The sequence below is a fragment of the Juglans microcarpa x Juglans regia genome, chromosome 2D (genome assembly GCF_004785595.1).
Source record: "Juglans microcarpa x Juglans regia isolate MS1-56 chromosome 2D, Jm3101_v1.0, whole genome shotgun sequence".
NCBI classification, from domain to species: domain Eukaryota; kingdom Viridiplantae; phylum Streptophyta; class Magnoliopsida; order Fagales; family Juglandaceae; genus Juglans; species Juglans microcarpa x Juglans regia.
The window spans coordinates 39,643,276-39,668,647 of record NC_054596.1 but is presented as its reverse complement, the minus strand read 5'-3'; the positions used below and the strand labels follow the sequence as shown (position 1 = coordinate 39,668,647).

Below are 25,372 nucleotides of genomic sequence, written 5' to 3'. Positions count from 1 at the left end.
TCCCAGAGCTCGGCACGCCATAACGTGCCTCCTAAGGTGTCAGTGACAGCCGCAATTAGGTCTGACAAGTCTGTTGCACAGTAGGGAGTTGGCAGGGACACCCAACCCTAGTATGGAGCAGTACATCTAGCACTTCCACCTTGGGAATCCCCTCAGTCAGGTATAAATACCCCTTCCCCTGGCTAGAGGAGGGGTTCAGACTCTTTCATATTTGCACTCATCACTCTTTCTAATGGAATACTTATCCCTTTCACTTCATTTCAATAACTAACTTAGGCATCGAAGGTACCACGGCACCCCGAGCCCCCATTCTCTATCTAAACAGTACCCAAGCCGAGCTCAGCAGTGTGGAGTTGCCCAGACTATGAAACACGACATCACCAACTAAAATAGAAAAAAATGAGTGAATATAAGTAAGGTAGCATAATTTTGACGGTCTAATTTTAATGATAAGTATATCATACTTATTAGTTTGTCTATTAATGTTTGATATAATCTTAGGCATGCAAGTCTCGCTTACTCATTTTAAAAAAGGTAATGATATACATACAATCGTTTTTACAACTCTTTATATAATTTGTTTTTAATTGAGGATATTTTTCTGTAAAATGTTGTTACTTTTATAAGTTATTTTTTTAAAATGTTGCAAATTAAAAACATGATTGTGTAAAAGATTATAAAATGGTTGTATGAGTATCATTTTCCTTTTAGAATACAGTAGAACCCATCCTAAAAGTAAAGTTTTTCATATGAGTCCCACATTTCTGAATACAAAAAAATTTATATCTTTAATACTTTCATTTCATCTCAATTTATCTTATCATTACAATTTTTTTAAATTTTTACACAAAATATAATAAATAATTTAATTTTTTCAAATCCCAAAACAAGAATAATATTAAAAAATAATATTTTAATAATATTTTATTTAACTCATTTAAAATCATTTCAACTTATATCTAAATCCAAACAGTGCCAGTAAGTTAGATATTTTCTAATCCTAAATGACTTCCTTGCGTTTGTTTGGCGTTTTAAATTAGAACAATATTATTTAAAGATTTTTACATATATATATAAAAATAAATAAAAACCTTCGAATTTAATTATTTTCGTAGTAGGTCAGACTCATTTAATCAACGTGTCACATTTGTACAACACATAAATAACAATTTAAGCTAAATATATAGAAGTGATCCCATCTACATCAGTGGCCCCCACCATTATGTTATCTGGGTGTGTGATTCGCATGGCCAAAACTGTTGACACGTTAGTTTCACGTTCCACGTGGCGCATCGCTGTGACGTAATGTCCTTGATAAAATACCCTTGGATCTATCATATATTACAAACTATATCAAAGCCGATAAAATAATTCCGAGTAAATTATATTCATTATTAAAAAATTATGTATTTTTCTATTTATAAATATATACACAAACTTTGTAGATAATCATCATTTAAATTTTATTTTTTATAATTTTAGCTCATCCATATATCAACTCTTGAAATTCTTAAATTTATCAATTCATATCATTAATTAATATATCAATTTTTCATGTTTTTCATCCGGCATGTCTATAAAAGAGTTTCTTAAAACAAAAAATTTGAAGTAAATAATATTCAAGTAATGTTAGATACAATTTTAAATTGTGCAAGCGTCGTATAATTTTTTTATAAAAAGATAGGATCAACTATTAAAAAATTAATTTTTTTATATAGATCACATATTTACTAACTTTTTTTAAAAAAAATATACATTTTGTAACTATAAATATCATCTCCCATGACATTAAACTTATGAAAAAGCTCGTTTTCTATGTTGCATGCAATTTTTCAATTTTTTTTTTTTTTTTTTGAAAAAACATGCAATCTTTCAATTATTTTGCTATTTCTTTTAAGTTTTATAATATTTTTTAAATTATTTTTATTGAGTCAATTTTCTTTTATTTTCTATTTTAATATAATTATATTGTCTTCTTGAAACTATTAGGAATAATTTATAATTTTTTTAAGGAAAAATGAGGTGCCCAATAGTTTTTTTAATAATTTAAGAGGATGATTATCAATGCATCCAGCCCACCATGGCAATTATGCTAAAATATTAAATTCCAAGTGGACTCATTCATTAACTAAAGTAGAGGGGCCCACCAACTTCTCTTCGGGAAATGGTAAGGGGCAGCTCTGTAGTTTGATGAGAAACCGAGGGCAGACTGATAGGTAAATTCAAAACTGGGTGGCTTCAAGCCAGTTGGCAGCATTGTTTCTAAGCAACCTCTCTCTCTCTCTCTCTCTCTCTCAAGACAAAGCAGTCTTTACTATTCTTTCATCAATATAGTCGAAAGTGTGTTCCTAAAGGCTATTTACTGTTTAAGGAGAATGGATCTCCTACACATGCATCATCATCTGTTTTCTCCAAACACCGACGCCATATTCACCGTTCGATCTACATCAAATATTTCTACCCTTTTTAATAGCTCTTATGTCAAATTGCTTAAGCACTTTTTTTTTTTTTTTTTCTTTTTCTTCTATTTCACTTGGATCATATTAGCTCTTACACTTGTCCTCTTTGGTCCCCTCAATGCACAAAGATGACATCATACTCATTAACAATATTATATGTGTATCTATCTTCTCTTACTATACTTTTTATCTCCTTTCGTATTAGTCAAAGTTAAAAAATTTCTAATTTATTTGTATCCAATCTTCGAAGACCACCACACGTGCCTCCTCCATCAACTTGTCCATCTTTTGATCCACCACTTGAGGTCATTGGACTTGATTTTTAGATGGCACGTGTGAACTATACCCTAATCTTAATCAGGTCCAGAGCTTACTCATTGCCCGATTCAAGATAACATCTTAAAAAGATTCTTTCATTTTCAAATGATATAGACCTCCTCACTCTCTTTTACTGAAAGAAAAGTCAATTATTGTTTCATTTTTTTAGGATTTAGATGATGTGTAGGATTTAGATGATGTGGATGTGTTATGTCAAAGCACTTAAATTCAATGTATTATTATATACATTTTTTTTTTGTTATAATTTCACAATTCTTTAGTGGTATTGTATTATAAATTACCTTTTATAGTCATTTTATTTTGAGTACGGTTGAGAATATGGACTCGTGTCAATTTTTTGTTTTTTGTTTTATAATAGTTATTTGTGTGTTTTTTTTTTTTTTTTTTTTTTTTTGGTATTAATGAAATTTTGTTTCTAAAAATATCTAGACACGTAGGATATATGAAAGCCACGTGGCGAATTTCAAGGGGAGAATAGAATAAGAGCAAAGCATAAAGACACTGCAGAGAATCAAATCCCGCTTTAACCCTGGGGTGGGCGCGGTACAAGTTCTTTACATTGCCGTATTCTCTGACACAGACACAGACACAGACTGACGGAAATTCTTTAAAAAAAAAAAAAGCAAAGAAAAAAGAAAAAAAAAAAAAGTAGTAGTCGACTAGTCGTAGTAGATTAACAAAACAGTGTAATTAGACGGCGACGACCCAACCAAAACCCAACTCATTTTCTCTTCGACTTTTCTCTGGTTGCCAGGCACGCAGGCCAGTCTTCAACTCTTCATCTCTCTTCGTGAATTCTTCTTTCTCGCTCTATCTACCCTTCTCTCTCTCTCTCTCTGGTTGGTTCACGTACTGGTAAATTCGAGCTCTCTGATCTCCACGTCTCTCTTGGTTCTATATTCTCTTTGTCGAGATTTTCGTGCTTAAACTATTGACTTGATTGTTGATTTCTTGCTCGGATTACGTGCTCTTTTGCTGTTCCGTTCTTGTCTTTTCAGATCTTTGATGATTATCGCTTTTGCTGTTCCGTTCTTGTCTTGTTTATAGAATCAAACTTTTTCGCTTTTGTCGCCTCGCGTTCTTGTTGTTCTGTTATGCAATCGTTTCTTTTAACATCTCATTTAACAAATTTGTTGTTGGTGACCTCCTGCCCTGAATTTTTGTTTAATTCTCATCTATAAATTTGAAAGCTTCTTTGTTGAAATAAATAGTATATCATTTTTAAATGGGATAACTCTTGAATTTTAGTGTTAATACATTAAGTAGTCACCGATGAACTTTCTGTCTCTGTTGGATCTAAGTAGAGTGTTAAAATCCTATTTCTGAATTCACAGCATTGGAGTTTTGGGAATATTAAACTTTGGAGTATGTCTGTTTTTGATGTCATCATATTTGGTTTTTGGGGAGTGAAGCCCAGATTAAGTTGTTGGGATTTATTGTAGAATTCAGGGTTGAGAGAGAGAGAATGTCTGGAGCGGGTTCGCAGAATAGCTTGAGAAAAGCACTTGGGGCCCTCAAGGACACCACCACGGTTTCCTTGGCTAAAGTCAACAGTGATTACAAGGTATGCTTAATCTACATGTTGCTGTTTTTCCTGGGTCCTCTTAACCGTGTATTAATCTTAGTATCTCTTTGTGGTATAAAACTTTGTAGGAATTGGATATTGCCATAGTTAAAGCCACCAACCATGTTGAGCGCCCGACAAAGGAAAAGCACATTAGAGGTTGGTGCTCTCTATTCTTCTATATTCAAAATGGGATCCGTCATCTCTAGTTTATTTTTTTTTATCGATTATGCACTTATACTGTTGGTGATCTACATATAGAAGGTTTTTGCATGGGGTATCTGACACAATTTATCTATGTTTACCTTTGCAGCTATATTTTCTGCTATTTCAGCCACACGACCTCGGGCTGATGTTGCGTATTGCATCCATGCTCTTGCCAGACGGTTATCAAGGACACATAATTGGGCAGTATGTACATCACCTTAATGACACTTCATGACGAGATGGATGAGCATAGTCAAACCTTCATGATATTAAGCAATCAAACATTACTCCATCATGCTATACACTGTAGTTCTTGAATGTTAGTTTCTGAATGTGATAAATAATAATTTTGATGACATTTTAGGAACCCTTTAATAGACATAGCGGCTATATTGTACACATTAGAAGTTTTAGTAACTGTTCACAGCAAACTTTATTCCCGGGCAAAGTGCTTAACTTGCTAAAAGCAAAGCGCATTTACAAATTTTGGCATTTTTTGTGAGCTTAAAGCACAAGAAACACATTTTTGTAGTTCTGTTTTTTCTTTTGAAAAATATATAAAAATGTCTGTTTTAACTATTAGTCTTTGTCTGGACCATTAATTTAGATGAAGTAAATGAGGAAGATGACGAGGGTTACAAATCTTTTGATGACAATAATGGTGCTCCTGTGCATAGTGATGAGGATGGCTTTTTACTTTAGGATTGAATTGTATTGCTAGATATTTAATAACTTATAGAAAGAAGATTGCATTGCATTGCTTATGTTACTATAGAAGTCAATACCTTTGATGAAGTAAATGAGGAAGATGACGAGGGTTACAAATCTTTTGATGACAAGAATGGTGGAAGTATTACTTATAAAAAAAATGTTACTATAGAAGTCAATACCTACAATTTTTGTGCTTCTTTGGTTGACAGAATTGCTTTTTTAGGTTGCTTTGAAAACTTTAATTGTAATTCATCGTGCTCTGAGGGAAGTGGACCCTACATTTCATGAAGAACTTATTAATTATGGAAGAAGCAGAAGCCATATGCTTAACATGTCTCATTTCAAAGATGACTCAAGTCCTAATGGTACCAATCCTCACTCCTCTATTATTTGTTATGTGAAAACATTTGTCTATTGAGAAATTGGGTTGTTTGTTTATGAGATTGTTTTCATCTGCTCCCCAGCATGGGATTATTCTGCTTGGGTCCGTATGTATGCCTTATTTTTGGAAGAGAGGCTGGAATGCTTTCGTGTGTTGAAGTATGACATTGAGACAGATCGCCCTGTAAGAATTTTGTTTCTTTATTATGGTATTTCTTTTTAATTTCACTTTCATTTCGCTTTAGGAAAGCAATTGCTACATTCCATCTGGATGTTACATCTTTTACAATTCAAGACCTGGTGACCACAACGTTTTGATATGCTTTAATAGGATAATCTCTGCGTTTCCTTTTTCTCGTTTTAGAGTGAAACACTGGCAATAGGTAGGGAATTACTTGATGGGCATGCTCTTTTACTTTCCCTCGTCTTTCTCAGAAAAACATCAACAATATTGCCTCTGCTAGTGGTTGAGTTATCCCTTAGTGTAACCTATCTCACCCATTGTTGCATGTTGTTCTGTTTTGTCCTCCTTACTCTTAACTTTCCTTCATAACTTTGGGCACACATTTATATATTTTGAAGGATCTTCTCAGAAGATTATTTCCATTATTTGCTCCCTTGCATTGTATTTATCCTGTGAAACTATAGTTTGGTGATCTTTTGGCGAGTTTGGAGGACTGATAGATGTATTTGTGGCAGAGGACGAAAGATCTGGAAACTGCTGAACTGCTTGATCAGTTGCCAGCATTACAACAGCTACTTTTTCGTGTGCTTGGTTGCCAGGTAATTTAGCTCAATCAATTCAAGATAATTGGTTTTGTGCCCTACGTAATGGTGACTGTTTGTTAAAATGCAAATGATGGATGTCAGCTCATGTCAGTTGTAAGTAAGATTTTATTAATATATTGGGTGTCATTATCATGGGACTTCTAGGGTAAGTTAACATGATCTTTTATTCTTCTAATGGGGAATGGTGATGAAAATTTGTGCAGCCACAAGGGGCAGCAATTCATAACTTCGTCATTCAGTTAGCACTTTCAATGGTGGGTGAAAAGTGTTACCATTTTTCTTTTCTTTAGTTTTTTTTCGTTAATCAATTTGATTCGATTCTCATTTCCTTATCACTTAAATAGGTGGCTTCAGAAAGCATAAAAATTTATCAAGCTATAAGTGATGGCACGGTCAATTTGGTTGACAAGGTTGGGTCTGATCTTTGCTTGTTAAATAAGAAATTGGGTTATTCAGAAATGTCCATATGATACTCTTAATCATGACAGTTCTTTGAGATGCAACGCCATGATGCTATGAGGGCACTTGATATATACAGGAGGGCAGGGCAGCAGGTAACATTTTTTTTGAAATCTTTGCCCTGGTCTAGACTGCAGCTCAGTGTTTGTAAGGGAAGGAATTTACTTATGTCATTTTTACATATTGTGTATTTTTCAGGCTGATCGACTATCAGAATTTTATGAAACATGTAGAAGTCTTGATATTGGCCGTGGGGAGAAGTTTATTAAGATCGAGCAGGTTTGATGTCTTACTTGTGTTTTCTTCTGGAGTAGCTGTCTTTGTTTTTTTTTCTCCCCTTTTTTTGTTTTAAATATTTTTGTTATTAAGTGAACTACTTTATTCAATGAAGCCGCCTGCATCATTTCTACAAGCCATGGAAGAGTATGTGAAAGATGCTCCGCGGGGTTCAACATTTCGCAAGGACCAAGTATGGAACAGCTCCTTCTTAAACTCTATTAGACTTGGATCAAGTAAATTATCAGAAATAAATTTCCATGTGCATTAATATTTAAATGTAAAGCAAAAGAACATCAGATAGTACGGACCAGTAGTAATGCAGGGAGTGAGTAGTTTCCAGAAGTGCAAACTTAAAAATCAAAACTAATTGAAATTATGGTATTGATTTAATTTGGAGCTTTTGGAATTTTACAATGTCTTTGTCTGTGATACCCCATATGATATGGATAAGGGTAGGTGGTGTATGGGATCCCACATTGCTTGGGAATGAGAAGTTCTTGCTCTTTATAAGGTTCCAATGGGGTTCCAATTGTATCATTGACTAGTCCTTTTGGAGTATAGGCCATGTGGTTTGGGCCTTTCATTGGGGCTTTACATTGTCTATTTAGTTTGTCCTATTTTTGCATCTATTTGTATTAGGAAGTTTTTGGTTCAGTTTTGATTGAGTTTTATTAAGTATAGATAATAGAGTAGTATCCAGGTTTACTGGATAGGTTGTACCTGAGGCTGATAATTCTTCTTTTATGTACTTTTTTTTTTATTAATTTCATTTTTGTCAAATACTTAACAAAATTCTAGGACATTCTAGAAAAGGTGAAAGTTGATAGAAAGGAAGAAACTTTCTTGAGTGAAGAGTCCAATGGTACAGAGTCTTTACCATTTGTGCAGCAAAGAGTTCTCAAGAATGGAAGAGTTCAACATAGCAACATGGCAGAAAATAAAAGAGATAGAAAAGCCTATTTCCGTAGTTCAACCTGCACAACAATTTAAGACCATGGCACCTGCATTGATGGTTCCATTTGAATTTACAATTCCTGAAACGCTCAATGCTCCGGTTGCAAAGAAGGATGTCCTGCTTCATTATGGTTTGCATTAAGAGAAATGAATGAAATAATACTTAAGTTTAAGCTTTTTATCCAAAGTCAAGGACGCTATGCAAGAAGCCAAGAATTTTTTTTTGATCGGTAAATATGAATTTTATTGAAAAAGGCGAAGCCAAGTACACGAGACATATACAAGAGCAACACCTATGCATGGGTGTCTAAAGATACAAGGAAATCATGTATGTTCATGCCATTAAAGTCTATTACAATCGACCAATAGAATAAAGTTTAAAGAAAAAAGTTCTAAGCTTGTCCATTGTCCTTTCACAATTCTCAAAGCTGCGACCATTTCTCTCTATCCAAATGCACCACCATAGACATATTGGTATCATCTTCCACATAGCTGCAATTTGAGAGGTGCCCTGGAGGCCTTGCTAGCTGGCCAAAAATTCAACAACCCTTCATGGCATCATCCAATGGAGACCCGCTCTAGCAAAGATATCATTCCACAAACTCCTAGCCACGTCACAATGCAATAATAAGTGATCCACAAACTCCCCACTTTTCTTACACGTATAACGCCAATCCAATACAATGAGTCGGTGTTTCCTTAAATTATCTAAGGTGAGGATCTTCCCTAGTGAAGCTGTCCATAATACTATTCACAAAATATCTGAGATCACCTCACTACCCAAATGCAACCTTAGTCTTCCATATGTTCTTCCATAGGAATACTCTTGTAGAATGTGTCATTAGGGACTTATAGTATGCCCGAACGGTAAATCTCCCCTTCAAGAAGCCAAGAATTTTAGTATTTCAAAGCTTCAAAACTTGAGGTCTTCTCCAAACAGGGGAGAACGATGCGGTAGCAAGAATGTCTTTGAAGAGTGGACTTAAATACCTGAATTATTTGAAATTATGGTCTTTATTTGATGTGGGGCCTATATGTATTGAGAACCTTTTGGCTCAGTTTTAAGTAATTTTTTAAAGTAGGGATAATCTAAAAGTACCTTGATTTACTGGAATGGTTTCTACTGGAGGCCCATGAGTCTTCTTCCTATGTCCTAGGTTCTTTACTCTGGTTCTGATTCAGCAGTTTCTTACTTGGTTTAGAAGTTCTTTTGATTATTTTGCTTTCTTGTTTGGAATCCTAGTCTTCGTGAGAAAATGATTGGGATTCTATCAAGATAGGAGATATTGGGTTAAATAATGTAATTATTTTTAAGCTTTGAGGGTGTGATAGTTTTTGTCCTTCTTAGCTGTGATTGCTTGGGCAATCTAGGTGTGCTTGCCTAGAATTTCTCGTAACCTAACCAGCACTAAATTCTTAAACATCAGACCTCATCCAAGAAGCCGAAATTTCCTAGAAACCTGATCTAGTGCTGGGCAACGTATTGAGGTCTGCACACATGCAATCTCGTATGATGGTCAGCAGTCAGCTTTCTTTCTCTTTTAAGTAAGAGGACAACGCAATAGTCTGTGCAGATTGGACAACTAAGTATAAGAGTCTGAAAAGTGACCCGATTCTCCTTTAACCTTGATTGTTTTTCCTTTTCTTTTGATTCAATTTTTGTCTTCCCTTTTTCTCCCACTCTATTGAAGGCATTGTTATCCTTTTATCTGCATTCTTTGGAATAATAAGATTTTCTGATCAAACTATAGTATGGTTACAATTTCCTAAATTTTTATCTTAACCAATCAGGTGGTTGATAAAATTGTCTCCCCCAAGGAAGTCTTGGCCATAGAATATAAGAAGGCCCCAGAGGTGCAGGAGGAACGTCCAGCATCGCCACCTCCACCTCCACCTGAACCAGTGAAAGTAGAAGCGCCTGTAGTTGAACCTGATTTGTTGGTAATTCTCAAATCTTGCTTCTTATTATCTTAAAAACTTAGGTTAAGCTGAAGCTTATGTGCATATTTTAATTTTGAAAAATTTGCATCATGGATGAATACAGCTTTACCACTTAAGCATGCTCACCAATGCGTTGAGTCTTTAATAGTTTTCCTAAGGGTTTTGTTTCTTTCTTGGTTGCTAGGGTCTGCATGATCCTACTCCAGAAGCTTCAGAATTATATGAGAAGAATGCTCTGGCTTTGGCTATTGTTCCAGTTGGTAAGGCGTCATTTTTCTTTGTTGAATATATCCAATGTAGTGTTTAGCCACCCAAAGAGGTTAAGAACTGAATTTAGTTCCCATAAACGTCAATTTGAACTGGTTGTGTTCCAAGGTTCAGAGCTCTTAATGTTAAGAATAGAGAGCTCCATATATAATAAGCCTCAAGGAAATTGGGAATATAAATCTTAGTTTCCCTACAGACTAAAGTTAAATTGAGATAAAAAATTTGTTCATTGATTGGAGTGAGCTTCCATGTTTTGTTGTGATGGTGGTTGCAGCTGATCAACCAAGACCTGCTGCTCCAAATCAAGTAAATGGAACTACGGGCTGGGAGTTGGCACTTGTCACCGTTCCAAGCTCAAATGAGAGTGCGACGGCTGCTAGCAAACTGGTACTTGATCTGTTTCTTTCCCCCACCATTTGTCCTTAACCTCTCTCTCTCTCTATCTCTCTCTCACACACACCCACACACTCATAAACACAACAAACAAGTTTTTGCTAGTTCACTAATGACTGATGAATGTTGTACTGATGATTGATACTTCTCCTTTGGCTGAGTGTAATGACAATAATTCTTTCCAACACTGTCATTATTGAAAATAGGCTGGAGGATTAGACAAGCTTACACTAGACAGCCTTTATGATGATGCAATCAGAAGAAATAACCAGAATGTGAGCTACAACCCATGGGAGCCAGTCCCTATGGCTGGTGCCATGGTGCATCAGACAACACAAGATCCGTTTTTTGCCTCCAACACAGTGGCTGCACCACCTACTGTACAGATGGCTGCAATGGCCAACCAGCAGCAGGCCTTCATGTTGCAGCAGCAACAGCAGATGATGATGATGGGCCCACAACAGCAACAGGGTTTAAATCCTTTTGGAAATCCATATGGAGCCAGTGTCCACCCCTATGGCTCAGGTATGCCGGTTCAAGCCTACAATCCATACACAGGCCTTATCTAGATGCTTTGTCCGAAGACAACATTCTTTGTCCAGAAACATTGAGGAAACCGAAAAATGGGAGAGAAGTCAGGTTCTTGGATACTGAAATGCAAAATATGAAGAATAGACAGATTATGTGTACCATATGTTGTGCATTGTGCAGTAGTTAGTTAGGGTGAGATTCTTTGTTGAATAATTAGTCGGAGCGAGGACTTTGGATGATTTGATCATTATTTCATGTCAATGAAGGTTGGTAATAATGTGTTCCAGACTACTTTTAGTGATTCTTTTTATACCTGCTTAATCTTTGATGCTTAAGCAGGAAATGTATTCTTGACTTCTTGTATATGACCAGCCATAGTACTACTACTACTACTACTACATTCATGTAATGAATAGCTATCAATTTCTCTCTTTTGCCAAGTTTAATTTCACATTTTATTTTTGTTTTAGTCAATTCATGTGTGTTTTTTGGTCAGTGTGATAATCCAAACTGTATTTTACATTGGGTGATTAAGAATGCAATAACCACTATTGTTGGATGATATAGCCTCAATTTGGATCGGAAATTTATCTCAATTCATCTCATTATTATAACTTTTTTAAATTTTAAAATAATAATAATAATATTTTATTTAATTCATCTAAAATCATCTTAACTAATTCTAAATCAAACAGGGCTGTTGGGTCAAACTTGAGAAAGAATGCGATTTCACACTATCAAGAGTTTTTAAGTGGCTTAAAAAAAAAAAAAAAATGTGGCTGCTGTGCATAAAGGGCATATACAATGTTTCAAAGTTAGCGAATGGTTGGTAGAGACAGATTTGAGATTTCTTCCAGTTTTATTCTAGTTAATGATTGTTGCACGCGTGTACCCCACTGAGGTCGACATCCCAACGGCCACCCTTGTAACTGAGAGACTCGGACTTTTGGGGAGGGGAACTGACATTTCCTAGGCAGTTTGGGAGCATCCCAAAATGATAATTTTTTTTTTTTTTTTTAAGTTTTACCTTTTTGGACATTTTAATTTTTATCATTTTTTTCATCATTTTATAATATTACTTTAAATAATTAAAAATTATTTATTATATTTTATTTATAAATTTATCATCTAATATTACATTATGAAATAATAAAAATATGATAAAAAATTAATAATCAGTAAATTCTTTAAAAAATGATATTCTTACTGACAAAGTCTACCAAAAAATATACCAATCAGTATTTTTTTCTTAAAATATTTGTGTATTTATTTTTTAGTATTTAAAAAAATACTAAACAAATGATTTAAAAGAAAATTAACATTATCCATATACTATTTAGTACCCTTTATCGATAGTTATAACATCGTCTTATTTGAAAGTTTTTATATCACATATTAATGTGGCTAATTAATTTGATTTGCTTATAAAAAAAAATTAATTTGATTTGAAAAATAATTATATTCGTCGGTGATAAAATGAGTTTTAAAATAATTATAAAAAAATTATAGGTATATAATTATCTTGGGGTTAATTCTAACTATATCATAATCATAGTTATTTTAGTACGGTCACATTTTCGGATCTCATTTTTCTTGAACCTTCTTTTTCTTTCATTAATGATTTGTGTACGGATCAACCGTGCATAACTTTTGTCGTCTTCGTCCACTACTCCACGTAAGTTCGTAACTCACGGTAACTATTTGGATAACGATACCACTACGTACACTTCTTGTATTATGTTAGGCAGTAATATATGTATTTATAATTTTATTTATATTTTTATTTATAAGATTTATTTTTTAATTTTATTTTAAAATTCAAAATAAATTTCATAAATTTTAAGTATATCAATAATTGACACGTGGAGAATTAAATTTTTTAATTAAATTTAACATTTTCCATTATTTTAAAATTTGTTTAAAATTATCATGAAACTTGGTTGAAATGGATTTTAATTTTATAAAACGGAAAATAGCATATACAAGTCTAAATGCACTAGTTTTGTGCAAGTTCTTTATAAAAAAGTGAATCCAACTACAAAATATAAAAAATCCATCTTTTTTGGGGTCGAACTCACGTTTTTATAAACAAATAATGTTAATGTTAGAAATACTAGATCAAAGTACACAGCAGAAGCGATATTATCTTGTCGAAAATATCTTGAATCTAGTGCGGTTGTTTCACAGATTCTCTGTCATCGTTGTTGTTCATCTGTAATTTCATGAATTGATGGTGGAGTGTGCTACGTGATAAGACCAGAATAACACTCACAAATTCCACAGCTTAAATACCGGTACTAGAGAGAATCATATTTGAGAGAGAGTATGTCACTTTTTGTTGTTACAAGCTTGAAGCCACTCATCCAAAGGGGGGGAGCCCCTTCTAAGTGTAACCCCCAGCGGGCTATTAATGGCCAGTCATCAAGGCTAATTAAGAGCCACTTCATAACCCCAAGAGAAGAAGAATGGGTGCCCACTATGAGTGCCCATTTCTTACATCTCACACTCGCACATAGTGGGCAAGACCACAAGTCTGCATCTCTTAATATGTTCTCAATCTTGCTCATACTTGACAAATAGGTTGTGCGACCATCGAGCACAACTGTAAAAGAAAAATGAGAGCACTATACCAAATCTCTCTGAGAGAAGACCAGCATGGCATCATCCTTAAAAGTGTCTCGTTGTACTCCGACTCATTTAGTCACATCAAACTCAGCATCCTTAATCCCTATCGAGTCTAAATGACTCAGAATAATACTCAATCTTCATAAAACATAATGTACTCACAGTTATGTCACAATTTCCAAGAAGCAACATAACTTGTCGGCAATGAGTACACACCAATATCGATGTGTTACCAAATAGTCTTCTCGTCGCCCTCATGTCATTTAGTTTAAATCCAGTCACTATTCCAGCAATGCTTCTTTAGATTGCATCATTCATGGTCATAGATAATATGTCAAAGTAGCAGATACTAAAATATCAACCTCGTGATATAGTCAAAAGTCTCCTAAGGACATAAATAAATTAAGGTCATCAATTATGACCAACAAGACTCACACAGCGAGGAATCAGAGATCCATTCACTCACATCTACTATTGGCAGCAAAAGCACATTTAATATGAAATAAATGTTACAGCAGAGTTCTCTTTCCAAAAAGAAAGAGCATATATCTAATCTCGATATATCGTATAGATCTTAATCTAGTCATTGTCTCAGTGCCTAATCTGAGTCTCTCTATTTGCTTGCTATCTGAAGCGCCAAAGAGGAACTCGCAGCTGGCTAAACCACAAGTTACATAAATTGTGGGTAATCATGCACGGTCCTTTTAAATATGATGGACCTCATCTTAGCTCCCACTAAGACAACATATCTTTTGAGTTTTACAAATTATCCATCTCTGAACAAATACTGAGTGACACATTATCTCATATTTGCTTGCTACCGTTTTGTAGCGTCAAAAGTGATCGCTCGTGTGAGTGAGTCAATCTATGCCTGTTGTTTTTCACTATAACTCTCAAATTTATGGTAAATGTGTGTTTAAAAAAAATGCTTACAACTACGCTACATGGTTATAGAACACATAAGTATTATGTGCACAATGAGCAATACCATGATGAAGAGAAATCATTGTGCGCATTCTAATGTGTAGTAACTTTCCAAAGCATGCTCCTATCAAAAGATTCTGCTTTTAAATATAAAATTTTTTTGCACAACCATAAAGTTAGCGACTCATCGTGAATCTTATTTAAGATCAAACTCATAATATAAATCTTAGATTCTAATTAGCAAATCCAACTGTGATTTTTAAGAATCTACAATGTGACTATAAATTTCATTTAGCAAACATAATTTGTGACTTTAAAGTTCATATAAATCTCTTGTATTCAATAAAAACATGTGAGATAACTATCATTTATTTTTCATTAAGGGTAAAACGATTAGGGTCTTTTCCCCTAAAGACAATCACAATAGTCTAATCATTACTTTTAATGACAATCGCATCACAAATTCAATTAATCAAGTAAGTCATATTTACCCTCTAATAAAATCTTGACCTCTAACTCTTATGAGGAAACCATAATAGAAACATCAAATAGTATAGGCAAAACTAGATTCTTTAGTATTTTTCATCTCATTAATTATTTATGCATTTTGAATACACAGTCTCACAAGACGTGAAGTCTTAACTACTTTTCATAAACTCATGTTCATCATTTTGTAGTATGGAAAACCTCTCATTAGGTGACAATTAATAATCTAAGACAACTAGATCGTCATATCTTTTATGAGGACATTTTTATAAAATTGTCAACAACGTTCAAAGAACCCAATTTTATTTAATAGGTCGTTAATAAAAATGACTGGTATATTTGGTGTCTTTAAATAGATGGTTGGCTTAGGCTACACGAAAACAGTACTAACAGCATTCATTCGCTTTTTGTATCAAAATAGTACAAGCAACAATCATATGCTCTAAATACTTTATGCTTAAAACATCACAAAAAACTAACAATCTAATTCTCCTGTGATAATAAACTATTTGACTCTTTCAGAAAAAGTTTCAATAAATATGAGGTCAATGATTATCTAAATGCAACTCAATTAGTGCCAAGAGATGGGTCTATACCTCTATCAACTCCAATTTTTCTTTGTCGATCAGATCAACAATCTCAGGTTGGATCATATAAGTGAAATAAATCTAAGATTCTATATTCAGATTCCCACTATGTGAATTCAGTATCTTTAGCGGAATCATATTATGAATATTCTCTTCTAGTTTCTAAATAACGAAAAATTACTGATGTATAAATTTCACGCTATTTATGAGAATCTTTATATTCTATAACTTTTGAGAGTCACTATTACTAATAGTACACCATCACTAGTTGGTGAATTACTTTCACTGTTTTCGACAATCTTTTATAAAAAAATTTGAAAATATTGATATTAAAGTAATGTAGAATGAAATGCTCTTTCTAAAAAATTAAGTGTCATAAAAATCCACAATACCCCACCATTGCTGAAAATACGAGTAATTTTCTTGACTCAACCAAAAATAATCTAGCTTAGATCCTCTAGATTTTTAATATAATTCATGTTTGTACAAAATAATCACTCAGCCTTTCTTTATGGCGAATGAACTTGATCTAAGGACGACAAGTTAGAATTAAGGCTGCAACCCTATGTAACAACTATTTTACTCCATAATTCATTTATAACTCCATTCTCAGTAAGTCATTAAACCAAGAGATAATTGTTCTCATCATATAATTCATATGATTGCGATTTTGAAAAAATATTTTAACTAAAAAATATATTTTTCTTACAAAAATTTTGGAATTATTATTTCATATCCGTAGTGTGCATATATAGGAACTTTTACATTAAAAAATGCTCATATTGTTTTTCCTCGTTGACTCGACTAAATAAAGGGAGAGATTTCATTAGCGAGAAAACCTTCACACTAAGGACATATTTTCCTATGCCTTAACGGCACATTTTAACATATTATCTCTCCACCTAAGAAATAATATCACTGAGTCAATGAGTAGCCATCCAACTCCTAAACCTCTAAGAATTCTCACTAATACCATTGTTTACAATAAGACTTAAATCAAAATAGGCCTAAACTTCTCTACTATCGCATTAAAAGTGCTAATAAAAACATCTATTTGTGTAATAAATGCAGTATGTGATGTTCGCTAACTAGCGATATATCCTAATTTCTTACTTACTCAATATTTTCATATTCTCCAAGCCACTATAGGAGATAAAAGAAAAACTTTGCGAGAAATTATTTTAGCCTAAAACTAATATTGCATCAGTGCAACCATAAGCAAACTTTTTAGACTTAATTCAATCGTATCTAATTATTCAGACTTTTACCATAGTTACCATGCAAATCTCCAAGGGTTTGATATTACATTACTCTCAAGGGTACTCCTAAATTGATATATATGCAAAAGCCTATTTGTTCTCGCTAGAGAGAAATAAAACTTGAACAATATTACCAGTGCTAATACCACAGAGAGATGCACAGATAAAACCTTTAAAATGAATGTGCCAATCAAGAATGTCCTCAACACTTTTGCACACTCAGATTTTAATGTCCTTATTTGCTAGATATATAAGCAAGTTTTAGAGATTATGCGATTATCTGTGAGTTAATCTGAGTTGATTCAAGATTATAATTCTTAAACTCATATATTAGAGCAATTAATCTTTGCATTACAAAATAATGCGCAACTTTCATTATTACCTACAAGATTCTCAAATGCAAAATAGTGGTTTAGCTCTATCTGATAGTTGATCCCTTCAATTTCTATGAAAATTGTAGCGCATGCGTCCCACGACACTTCCAATTTTACTCTATACCATTAAGTGATTTTTACAATAATGATGGTCTAAGACTATCTAAAACTCAAAATAATTTTCATTTGTTTCCAACTATTGCTCATGGAGAAGATTAATATGACATTTAAGTCACATACTCAATCTCTCGGCTTTTTTTTTTGGTCATCTCAAAGTTACTAACTTATGCGCATTTAATTGCATACACATCTAAGAATTTTTTTGCGTCAATCTAAATCAGAACAAAAATAATTAAGATACATCGCAAGATTGAAAACTACTAAGATTCCTAATAATCTCTTACGCCTCAATGCCTAATTATTAATTCTTAACTTAATTTTCGAGCAAATTTATATCGTATAGGAGATTAATTCCAAATTAATCTCAACCATACTCCTATTAGGATAAGCACTCTTCCGAGCTAATCACATGCAAAAATAATTTCTTCCTAGATCGAAAAAATCAATTTGAGTCAATCGTAAGCATGGACTAATCAAACTCGGTCTACTTAATCCTTTATTTTGTCACATTCTAAAAGTTTGAAGACTAATTTCTATAATTAGCCTAACAAATACTAGTGATAAAATAAGCTCATCCTATGACATGTAAACACAATACATGTACAAAAAATTCATCACATTTTGTCCAAATAATTATTATTTACAAAAAATAATAATCTAGATAGTTTATAACATAAAATAAAATGCCTAACAAATGTGACAAAAACATGACATAATATCATGGCATGCATGTATTCAATAATCATAATCCATGCAAAAATATTTTAGATAAATATTCATGTGCCATAATGAAATGCTTATTTAAATAAATAAAATCATCAAACACTCCAATAATAAACTCTAGCCCAATGGTAGTTCATTGTCCTTGTGTGTGAGGTCTTGGATTCAAAACATACCAACCTTTTTATTTTTACCTTTAATGATCCAGAAAAAAACACAAAACTTAGATGGGCTAATGACCCAAAAAGAACACAAAAAATTGGATGGGTTGTGCGCCCAACGCATTGGGCTCTCCCATAGCCAGCGGCTATTGCCTAGGCTTGCTGCGTGGGCCTCTTCCTGTTGGGTTCAAGGCCCCATGTTAACTGAACTACTTGGATAGGCTAATGACCCAAAAAGAACACAAAAAATTGGATGGGTTGTGCGCCTAGCGCATTGGGCTCTCCCACAGCCAGCGGGCTGTTGCCTAGGCTTGCTGCGTGGGCCTCTTCCTGTTGGGCTCAAGGCCCCATGTTAACTGAACTCTTTTTTTTTTTTTTTAAGAAAATGGACTGATATTATTTTAAACACAACATAGTATGGGTCGGATTTAAAACAAATATATTTATTGCCAAAACCCATTTCAGCCCAAGCAAATAAAAAAAAATGATCATAGCCTAAAAGTGATTTTAAAACAAGCCCAAGCATGATTTGAGTCCAAGCCCTTTTCTCATCCCACAACCGAATGAGACAAAAAAAACTGTTCTTCTTCCTCACACTCACATGTAACCTACATATGGTTACCATTCATAAGAGAAAAGCTCCCAGCCGGATGGGTTTAAAATCCATTTTCACACCGGCCAATGAAATCGTGACACGTAGGCGCTCTATGAGAAAAGAAACTGCACCCGACAACACCCGATCCTCAACTCATCTCCCTTCCTTTCTTGACACATAACCCTCTCTCCTTGCACCAAACCTGCACCAACCCATTCTCTCCCTTGACGGAAGCACTTGTCTAAAGAATGTTGTGTCGGTTGAGATTTCAGAATTAAATAGAAATATCGTCAGGTGTTGGTGGGAGCAAACAAATTGGAGAGGGAATTGGATTGACCTTGCAAACGTGCAGTAGTTAAATGGTGACCGGTTGGAGTAGATGATGAGTTTGTTTGGCGGACTTGATCTTGTAGTTAGTGGCAGCCCTTGTAATAATCTTGTTGGTAGCAATAGGCATCATCGAGATGGACTTGAGGGTAAAGAATCTGCACTCTTCTACGATTACTTTCGATCACACTGTAACTGGCCAGCCTTTTCATTAAGAGCCGCAGCAGATCGCCAACCGACTCAACTCGACTCAGCAAACCAAATAGCCACCTCGTCAGAAACCATAGCAAAGCCGCAGCTTCTTCGTCGATCTTTGAAGTGAGAGAGCCCCAGTCATCACCAGCCCATACCATTGACCTTGATTCACATCTACTACGCACAACAATTTCCCATTTTCTATTTTCTATTTTCTATTTCCTATATATATATATGTAGATATATAATCTGGATTTTTGCTCTGCAGGGAAAAGAGATTAGAATTGAAAGTTGGAGAAGGAGGCTGCGAGGGATCACGCACTTGCTCACCTCCACCTTGGTGCGAAGCCAGACGTTGCAACTCATCTGCACTCCATCGAGACCTTTCGGATCATGTGTTTCCCATCTCCGACATCTTGCCTTCTTTAAAGGATTCGAACTCTGTAGAATCTAGAGGAAATTGGAAATAGGATTTGAAATTGATTTGAGATTTTTGTATTCTCTAGGGAGAGAGGCAACCCCTTGAGAGATGAGAGATAAATGGGTCACGACGGAGAGTCGATCGATTGAGAGGGGGCGTAGAGGGAATTCTCGGGTTTGAAGGAGAAATTGTAATTCTATGAATTTGTGCGGGGAAATGCTAAATTGAGGTTTGGTGCAAGGAGAGAACGGAAGAAAGGAAGGTAGAGAGGGTTACATGTTGAGAAAGGAAGGGAGATGAGTTGGGGATCAGGTGTTGACAGGTGTAGTTACTTTTCTCATAGAATGCCTACGTGTCCTTATTTCATTGGCCGGTGTAAAAATGGGTTTTAAACCCATCCGGCTGAGAGATTTTCTCTATTCATAAACCATAACTTTTTTTTTGGCATAGAGCCGCTGTCACCCTCTCAGCCAACACCACGCATTGGTGCTGCACTTGGTGAGCAAAGCAGCTGATGTGCGCTGCATCATGATGAGCACAACTTTGCTGGTAAGTGCTGCACCACAATGCAGGTGGGTTCCGTTGCGGATCTGGTTTCAAATGAGCCAAATCTGGTGCGCGCTGCACGACCATGGTGCGACGTGATCCTCTGCGGTACAAGTTGCAGAACACGCGATCTCATGCACAACACTGCGTGTGGTAGTGCTAGTTGCTCACCACCCTAGTCGGAGAGACGCGACCTTGACTATCACAACACCTACTGGTATGAGCTTCTGCCTGACGCGTAGCACCTTGGTGTTGCAGCGCTACTTGTCACTCAACACCTTGTGCGACGCTGTTTGTCGCGCAACACCACTTTGGGCACTCAAGGCACTATGCTGAGCAGCTACAGTGCCCATTGTATCCATGTGGGCATACAGTGTCATTGGGTGCTCGATGCTGTGCAGAAGGTAGGCCATGGGTCATCTAGTAGCGCTGCTCACGGTGGCAGCATTGCTCTTGCGCTGGTTGCGCATCACCGCACTTCGTTGTGGACGAAATAGAGCTTACTGTGCTGAGCGCAACCCTCCGTCGCGCACATCATAGAGGTGGTTATTGCACCTCTTGCAATGTTCGTGTAATGCATTGCTTGCTTTGCCAGTTTGTGTACTAAGGGGTTGCTGCCATTTGCGATGTGCCAACTTGCACAACACTTTAAAATGATGCAAACCTAGGTATTTCTCAGGCAATCATGTTTTCCAGATAGGAAATTTTTTCTCAAAACAGAAAAATGATTTCCTTAAAGAAAATCACAAGCACGTCAAAACTTAAATCAGAAGCAACTAATTTTGCTCTGATACCAATGTTAGTAATATTAGATCAAAGTACATTGCATAAGCGATATTACGTCGTCGGAAATATCTTAGATCCAGTGCTATTGTTTTACGGATTCTCCGTCATCGTTGTTGTTCATTCGTAATCTCCTGTATCGATGGTGGAGTGTGCTATGTGATAAGACCAGAGCAACAATCACAAATTCTGTAGTCTGAATGTCGGGACTAAAGAGAACCATACTTGAGAGAGAGTACGTCACTTTTTGTTGTTACAAGCTTGAAGCCACTCATCCAAATGGGGGAGGGGTTATGTAAATTGCTCCTCTAAGTGTAACCCCTAACTGGCCATTAAGGGCCAACCACCAAGATTCATGAAGTGATATTTCATAACCCCAAAGAGAAGGGGAAGGGATCCCATTATGGGTGTCCATTTTTTATAGTTAGAGACAAGTCTCAAATGCACAAGGCTTGTAAATTTTTTTTTTTGTAAAAAAGTAGATCAATCAATAAAAATTGAATTTTTTTATACTTTTTCATGATGAGATCTACTTTTTTATAAAAGAATCCTGCAAAATTTGTATATTTGAAACTTGTATATAAATGATTATTCTTTATAAAAAAAAATTTAAATAAAATTTAGACATTTAGAACTTATAATACCTAACATTACTCTTATAAAACTACCCTCGATTTCGTATGGAGTTGTAAGATGATTATTTTCTTTTAAGAAAATGTAATACATTAAAAGGAAAAAGAGAGAGGAGAAGACATATGTATATGTATAATATAATTAGAAAAAAAATGTCTATGTAAATATTTTTTCTGAAAAAAAAAAGGAAGAAAAAATGGGAAGGGGGAGCCTTCTTCTTCTACTTGTTGTGGTTCATCATCGTCGTCGTCAACTTGGAGTGCCATAATTTGATTGAACTTTCAAATTTCAGCAAATCTTCGCATGTTCTCTTTCTACTCCCATATCTTAAGATTGCGAAACCATTGCAATGTCTTGGCTCTTCAAATCTTTCCAATCCGACGACCCTGATTCTTCACACTCCCACTCCCACTCCCACTCCCACTCCCACTCCCACCTCTCTTCCTCTCCGGAGCACTCCCCCTCCACCTTTCCGCCTGCCCTTACACACGACCTCTCCCTCCTCGGCCAAACCCTCACCACCAGATTTCGCGGTGTCGCCGAATTTCTGGCACCATCGCATGCTACTCCGATCACCCCCACCTCCTCCGTTGATTCATCCGATGCTCCATCATCGTCGCAATCTCTCCTCGGGATCCGCAACGATCTGGTCGAAATCAGCGGGAGCTTCAGAACCGGCCTTTCCCTTCTGTCGAGTAACAAGGCGGTGAGTGAGATCTCGAGGCTCGCTTCGAACTTTTTGCTGTTCCAGAACGACGAAGTTAGAGACGAACAAGTTTCAGGAGAGGACGACGACGATCGTATTGATGATGGTGTGCCTGGGGTCACCGATGAAGTTGTTGATTTTGTGTGCGATATTTCGGCGCGCCCCGAGCTCTGGAACGATTTTCCTTTACCACTCGACAACGGTAGCGTTTATTTTACTTTGTTTTTTATTTTAAAATAAACATAATTTTAACTTTTGCTTTTTGAAATCAGTTTGATTGGATTTATTGCTGTAATTGTTAATATTTTCACTACATTTTTCTGAATTCGATCATTACTGTGGTATTTCTTTGGTTATTGAGTAAAAAATCATAGCAGCATCGTCGGCTTGCTTACACTGCCTTTTCAATTTCATTCATTGCCGGGGGAGCTCGGATTTTTTACTGTTTTAAATAATCTAATGCATTGTTTACTATTTTCCTTCACTGGACTTCTGAATGTCGTAACATTCTAGGTCGTGGTGGAAACCCAAGAACTGGGTTTTCTGTAGTGGAAAGGTGAATCTAAAAATTTAGAGGAATATTTGGCCAAGGAATTTGTTAAACAAGATGACCTTTTTCCTCTTCATGGCCATAAACTGGATGTCACCACTCTAGTCAGTGAGGTCTAACATTGGCTTTTTAAACCCTATTGATGCAGTGATGTACTCGGGGATATCAAACGAATTTTTATTGACTTCTACTACAGAAGTTAGTAAATTTTTATCTGTCATTAGAGCAAAGCTTTAGCACACTGCATAGAAAGCTTGAGCTTCATGAAGTTCTTTTGGGTTTCTGTTGTATTTATCTGTCAATGACACACAAACACAGACGCAGTCCAATAAAATCAGGTATGTTTATATTTGGAGTAGTAGATACTGAAAAAAGTGTTTGATCACTAAGGCAATGGAACAAACGAATGTAGAGGCCTAGCGCGATTAGTTTATAATCTGGCTTGTTTTGTTGCAGATTTCAACATGTCTGATGCTCAGAGAGAACATGCTTCAACTGTTGAGCGTCTATCACCAAGTTTGGCAGCTCTTAGAGTTAAACTTCAGAGTTATATGAGTGAAGAAAGATTTTGGATAATTTATTTCATATTGTTGCTGCCAAGATTAAGTGAACATGATTTTGAGCTTCTATCAACTTCCAAGGCAAGATATTTGTTCCCATATGTTGTCTGCTGTGTTGCTTAGATAAAAAAAAAATGTTGCCTTTTGTTTCTCTTCAATTGACCATAGGGAGATTGACCTATGATTTTCCATTTTAGTCTTATAAGCTCTCGCTTGAACGTGGTTGATGTGAAACTGTTCCCTTTTAGAATGATAGTATTATAGTTCATGTAAAAGATTTTTTTAAAGCGGATATAAGTTTTTTTTAAAGAATTTAATTGAGAATTAGACTAGTTAAAAAAAAAATTGTATTCTTTCCCCATTTACATTTTGGGAGGGTTTTGATGATTTTTTTTTTTCTCAAACAAATGCATCTCTTTTAATACGTGTTTCTTCTTTGCAGATTGTGGAATCAAGAGATGCACTTTTGCAGAAGCTGCAAAAGAATGCACAGGTGGAGAATGACAACGGAAAGACTCTTGATAAATCTCAAGATGGCTGCATGGCCAGCAAGCCAGAAGGGAAGAAAGTACTATCTGAGGAAGAGGCTTCAACTGGAATCATAAGTGGAGGAGTAGAAATGGATGATGAACAGAATACTGACAAGTGGTTAGAAGATGAACCTATTGATACAGGCACTACTTTGGGTGCCCAGGAAAAACTTGAACATGAGGAGGACATTTCATTCAGTGATCTGGAGGAGGATGATAATGATCTCTCTAATAGACTATCAGGCCTTAACTCTGCCGAGGAAACTAAGTCACCCAGAGGATGCAATGACTGGGTTCAACTGAAGGGAAGTCCTGAGTCTCTGGTTGGTGGTGGCCAGCAAAAGGCAGTCCACTCAAATTCTCATGATAAAGATTCGGAAGGTGAGGAGTCGAATGACTGGCTTACTGTCGATGATTTTGATTAGAGTTTTGGTAGTTTGTTTTATTCCCGATTTATTGTGAAGTTTCTATTTTGTTTTTCTTGGGGCTCTGTACAAAAATTTTCAATCAATAGCATCAAGTTATTTGTTTTAAGTTACTATTCATTCTTCGTTTGAAGAAATCTATTGTCAAATGGCCAGAAATAGGTTCTTTAAAATTTTCAATAGGTTTGCCGTATACTTTATTTAAATGAATGAACGAATGACTCATGGATATTCTTCTAAATCATAACTTCAAAACTGATACTGTCAAGGTTCTTCGCAGCTCTTCTCTTTCTCTTGCGTCCTGAATCACTGTTATTTTGCTTTGAATCGAATCAGTCTCTTGGCCATTATTTTTATGACCCAGTGTACCAAGATTCTGGTATATTTGGAATTCTTTTTTATTTTGTTAATTCACATTATCACTGTTTTCTGGGAATTCTTATGTATACAGATGTGGTTTGTGTCGGGTCCGAATTCATGACTGCATGGTTTGAATTTCTTGTGCCAGATTGATGGCTGCCAGTCTTTGATAAATGTCTGGTTTCTTGTCTGTTCCCATTCCCATGTTTCC

General features: G+C 35.4%; 2 protein-coding genes across 3 annotated transcripts; both read left to right on the top strand.

The window, feature by feature from the left end:
• The first annotated feature begins 3,432 nt into the window (after positions 1 to 3,432).
• LOC121250105 (putative clathrin assembly protein At5g35200) lies at positions 3,433 to 11,683 on the top strand. Of its 2 annotated transcripts, none has more exons than XM_041149045.1 (16): positions 3,433 to 3,653; positions 4,248 to 4,362; positions 4,452 to 4,521; positions 4,676 to 4,773; positions 5,504 to 5,645; positions 5,745 to 5,845; positions 6,361 to 6,444; positions 6,654 to 6,704; positions 6,795 to 6,860; positions 6,939 to 7,004; positions 7,108 to 7,188; positions 7,301 to 7,378; positions 9,934 to 10,083; positions 10,268 to 10,343; positions 10,625 to 10,737; positions 10,950 to 11,683. In XM_041149045.1, exons 2-16 carry the CDS (start codon positions 4,264 to 4,266, stop codon positions 11,310 to 11,312), a joined length of 1,638 nt encoding a protein of 545 aa, XP_041004979.1. In that variant the 5' UTR covers positions 3,433 to 3,653; positions 4,248 to 4,263; the 3' UTR covers positions 11,313 to 11,683. The 2 variants fall into 2 exon arrangements, with proteins under 2 accessions (XP_041004979.1, XP_041004978.1); XM_041149044.1 differs by having other exon boundaries at positions 3,484 to 3,653; positions 4,241 to 4,362.
• A 10,477-nt stretch (positions 11,684 to 22,160) lies between these two features.
• On the top strand, positions 22,161 to 24,914 carry LOC121250699. Its single transcript, XM_041149885.1, has 3 exons — positions 22,161 to 22,938; positions 23,743 to 23,927; positions 24,289 to 24,914. Exons 1-3 carry the CDS (start codon positions 22,380 to 22,382, stop codon positions 24,799 to 24,801), a joined length of 1,257 nt encoding a protein of 418 aa, XP_041005819.1. The 5' UTR covers positions 22,161 to 22,379; the 3' UTR covers positions 24,802 to 24,914.
• The last annotated feature ends 458 nt before the right edge of the window (positions 24,915 to 25,372 follow it).

Coding starts and splice junctions, on each gene's coding strand:
- LOC121250105 (XM_041149045.1), top strand. CDS start 4,264: ATGTCTGGAGCGGGTTCGCAGAATAGCTTGAGAAAAGCACTTGGGGCC. Junction 7,005..7,107: donor ACAGGAGGGCAGGGCAGCAG/GTAACATTTTTT, acceptor TGTATTTTTCAG/GCTGATCGACTATCAGAATT. Junction 7,379..9,933: donor CAACATTTCGCAAGGACCAA/GTATGGAACAGC, acceptor TTAACCAATCAG/GTGGTTGATAAAATTGTCTC.
- LOC121250699 (XM_041149885.1), top strand. CDS start 22,380: ATGTCTTGGCTCTTCAAATCTTTCCAATCCGACGACCCTGATTCTTCA. Junction 22,939..23,742: donor TCCTTTACCACTCGACAACG/GTAGCGTTTATT, acceptor GTTTTGTTGCAG/ATTTCAACATGTCTGATGCT. Junction 23,928..24,288: donor AGCTTCTATCAACTTCCAAG/GCAAGATATTTG, acceptor TCTTCTTTGCAG/ATTGTGGAATCAAGAGATGC.